Here is a 4,050-nt window from a genome sequence, read left to right as displayed (position 1 = left end):
CAGACATTTGGGGACTATCCCCTTGTTAATATTTTTCTCCTCACCCCTGCGGAGGTGGAGCACAGGTGGCTGGTTTAAGTGCGTTAGGCTGGTGGAGTTCCAGAGTTGAGAACCAGTGCTTGGAATCTGGATTGTGCACCTCAGTGAACCAGCCATTGGACTGAATCAGGTAATTGCGCACACTAAGTTTGTCTGAGAAGTAGGGAGAGGCCAGTTTTCTCTTGATAAGTGGGAAGGGACACTTAACTAAAGGTGTGAGTCGAGGGTCAGGTGAAGATGCAAGGCTGACCAGAGAAACCTCTCTGGGCATTGGGGTTTGATCAGATTTGCCTGACTGGGAGAAGGCATTTTCTAAAAATGTGAATTAGGAGCTGGAGCGATTTAGAACCAGTTTTTTTTTCATGAGAAATTTGCAAGAACCACCACAGGAAAGCAGACGCTTATAGCCTTTATTTCTCCAGGCCCATGTTTTTTCTGATCACTTGAATGCCCCTCTGTACTCAAGGGAAAAGGTCAAGATGGTAGATTGAAGGTGACTTTGGGACTGACCCAACAGCCTGTCCAGAAGGTCAGGCCAAGATGGAGCTTGTGGGGAAGGGCCTAGGCTGTGACTTAATTGTCAGGCAGTCCCTAGTTCAGGCATCTAAGTCACAGAGCTCAAGGCCTGGTTGCTCCATATAGTCTTTTTATTGGGGAAGGGCACAGTTGCTGATGAAGAGTCTAGGACAAATAGAGGAAAAATAGGCAGCATGCCAGCTTAACCCCCTTCTCTAGGGCATTGGTGTTTTTGTTCCCCTTTCCATGGCCTGGCTCAGAATTTTAAGAGGGCGTCAGAATCAGCTGGGCCATAGATCCCAGCCACCTTTAAGACACTGAAAATGCACCAAAAGATTTAGAAGCTCCACCAAGAACTAGGGCAGTTGTAGAGATGTATGTGTCATGTAGGGTAAAGTGGAGTGGGAAGGAATTCCTGGATTAGCACAATAAATTATAGGGTCACTTAGAGGTTGAGTTGTATTTTCAGTTCTTAAAAGTATATATATATATACATACATATATATATATATATATATATGTATATGTGTGTGTGTGTGTGTGTGTATACACACATCTTTATGTCTCTATACATAATCTATACTGCAGCACAGCAGCAAAACATTTAGTTAAAAAATCCAGCAAGAATGCAGGCAAACACTTCATGGAGTCATGCAGGCTAGGATCAAGGAAGCAGGAGAGGAGCCTGTGTGGTTGCCATGAGGGGTGAGTTCCAACCAATGAGCCCACCCAGCCACCAGAGCACCACCTGGACATATGCAGACATACATGCACACATGGAAAAATGCAAAAGGTTTGCAGAGAGAGCGTGTGGTTACCACATCTACAAGAAGAGATTTCACATGGTCATCTTAAAAGGAAAGTGGACAAGCCCCCAGGATCCAGTTCTCATTTTAATGAGCCAACTAGAAGAGATCTCCTGAAGTTGCAAGTTGCTGTTGGCAAGGATTCGAGGAGACACACAACCAAGCCTGGCAGTCCTGCCTGCCCCCTTCTCTTCATCTCCCTGGGAATCTGTCTTTCATTAATTCCGTAGCATTGATAGTTTCTCTGCTGGTCAGAGAAGGCCATTCCAAAACTCCCTGAAGAGGTGAACTCCCTTGAATCCTTTATAGATCCGATCCCGGGCCATTCATAAAGAGCTTATCCCAACAAATGCTGTAGTTGCTCAAGATGCACAAAGAGGAGAACTGAACAAGACAACTTGGAACAAGAGCCAATGAGGAAATGTAAACCTCTAAGGAGACCAGATTAAGTCCAGGAAAATGCATTAGTATAAAGAATTGGAGGGTCTTTCTTGGTGGTGCTCATGTTTGTTCTGAAATGATTTAGTCTAGCCTGTATTGAGGTTTTGAGAGTTTTTTAGTAGAATTCTAAATGTTGTGAGTTCCTCCAGCTTTCAAGGGCTACAGTTGAGATATTGATGGTGTTGGAGGATCATCACTCTTTGCTTCATCTTCACGATGTCTGCGGTGCCACATACGACCTTCAGAGGAAAAAATGGTATAGAAACAATGAGGTTAGCACATTGCCAGATGCCCAAGTATGTGGACTGGAAAGAGAGCAAAGAGTCTGCTAGGAGAGACTGGTTTGTTCTTATTGTACTAACCATCTCTGAATCATCAGAGAAAACCAGCTGACACCATGTGAGCTAAAGACAAATGGGATGAATTTTCAGAACCTGATAATCTATGGAACTGTTATTGACTCCATCAGTCTTTAGAAATACTTGCAAACACCATGTTCTCCCATTTGACAGACTCTTAGAGAATGAAACCAGTTGGACCATACCTGAGAAAATACAGGTTGATCCAAGAGATTCTCTCTCGGATTTCATGCAAATTTTTAGTTTCTTGAAAGCAAACTGCTACCCTCTGTCCCTTTCTTTTTTCTTTCTTTCCTTCTTTCTTTCATTTCTATCCCTTTCTTTCTCCTTCCTTTCTTTTTTCTTTCTCTCCCTCCCTGCCTCCCTCCCTCCCTTCCTTCATTCATTCCTTCCTTCCTTCCTGTTTCCTTCCTTCCTTCCTTCCCTCCTCCCTCCCTCCCTTCTTTCCTTCCTTTTCTTCTTTCTCCCTCCCTTCCCCCTTCCCTCCCCCTCCCTCCTTCCTTCATTCCTCTTTCTTTTGAGATGAGGTCTCACTCTGTTGCTCAGGCTGAAGAGCAGTGGCACGAAGACAGCTCACTGCAGCCTCAGCCTCCCAGGCTCAAGCAATCCTCCCACCTCAGCCTCCCAAGTTGCTAGGACTACAAGTGCACACCCCATGCACTACTAATTTTTTATGTTTTGTAGAGATGGGGTTCCACCATGTTGCCCAGGCTGGTCTTGAACTCCTGGGCTCAAATGGTCTGCCTGCTTTGGCCTTCCAAAGTGCTGGGATTACAGGCCTGAGCCACTGTGCCTGGCCCGTTCTTTTTTTTCCATGTCCACTATTACTATATCTCCCAAGCTTCCAGGTTGTGTAGGAACAAAATTTAGGAGAGACCACCATGGATATCAGAATTGGCATAACCAAAAACTCTAAGAGAAACTTCTTTTGAATCCCACTGATATATCAATAGTGTTTAGGGCCAATTCTGAAGAAAAAGGAATGGAACCAAAATTCAGACAATGAAACATACAGATATGTTTCTTTTCTACCACTTACTATAACAGGAACAAAAGTGTTTAGCTAGGTCACAGAACCTGTTCCTGACCCTTAGGAGTGAATCAGGCAGAAAAATCACTACCTGTTTGCATTTTTGTTTTCTATATATGTCATGGAGACCACGCAGGTTCTCCTTTTACAAGTGTCCATATCACTTTCTTACACCTTGTCCAAGAGATGGCTTGGTGTCATCTTGGACAAGGTGTATCACTTACTGCTGGCTCCCAGGTGGCCTCCCCTTCATCATCACCATTCCCACAAACATTTCTAATGGGGCTTTAGGTTTCTGGGAGGTAGCCAGGCTGCTGGGGGTAGTCTCCATTACCCCTCTGCCTGTTGGAAAGACTTACCAATAAAACCCTGGACACTTTGGCCTGATTTAGGCTTGCGTTCCTCTTCTAGCTTTTTCCTTCCCAATTTGGGGAACTTAATTTTCAGCCTGAGGCTTCTACTGTCAGTGTCCGAAGATTTTTCCTGTGAAACAACAAGGGAAAGGTCAAAATATTAGTTGCCTAATATTCAGAGACAATTCCTAGAGTCCTGGAAAAGTGGTAAACAAGGATGACTGCAGAAAACAGGGAGATATGCTGTCTATCCAGGTATAATAAACACCCCCATCACTGGTTGCATGCCCTAGGAGAGCAATTGATCTTTACCAAGAGATTACTTGGTGCTAGGTGACTCGCTAGCATTAATAAATGCTCTCATACAACTCTCAAAGCAATCTTGCAAAGTGGTTATTAACATTCCTGTATCAGAGATGAGGAAGCAGAAGCTTATAGAAGTTAAGTATTTCACCTGAGTTCATGTGGCTAGGGATTAAAAGGATGAGATTGCTAGGGCCACTGCT

At 44.1% G+C, this 4,050-nt stretch overlaps 1 protein-coding gene across 1 annotated transcript in view; it reads right to left on the bottom strand.

Annotated features, from left to right (window-relative positions):
* Positions 1–1,081: 1,081 nt before the first annotated feature.
* DGKK (diacylglycerol kinase kappa) overlaps positions 1,082–4,050 on the bottom strand; it is a 98,327-nt gene continuing 95,358 nt past the window's right edge. The window contains exons 28-29 of the mRNA XM_037733375.1: positions 3,551–3,674; positions 1,082–2,041 (exon numbers count right to left, since the gene is read on the bottom strand). Of these exons, the coding sequence (XP_037589303.1) occupies positions 1,962–2,041; positions 3,551–3,674 (204 nt within the window). The 3' untranslated portion in view covers positions 1,082–1,961. The remainder of the gene's footprint in view (positions 2,042–3,550; positions 3,675–4,050) is intronic.

The sequence above is a fragment of the Cebus imitator genome, unplaced genomic scaffold (assembly GCF_001604975.1).
Source record: "Cebus imitator isolate Cc_AM_T3 unplaced genomic scaffold, Cebus_imitator-1.0 Scaffold520, whole genome shotgun sequence".
NCBI lineage: Eukaryota > Metazoa > Chordata > Mammalia > Primates > Cebidae > Cebus > Cebus imitator.
The sequence above is the reverse complement of the archived record's forward strand: the minus strand, read 5'-3'. Positions and strand labels throughout refer to the sequence as shown.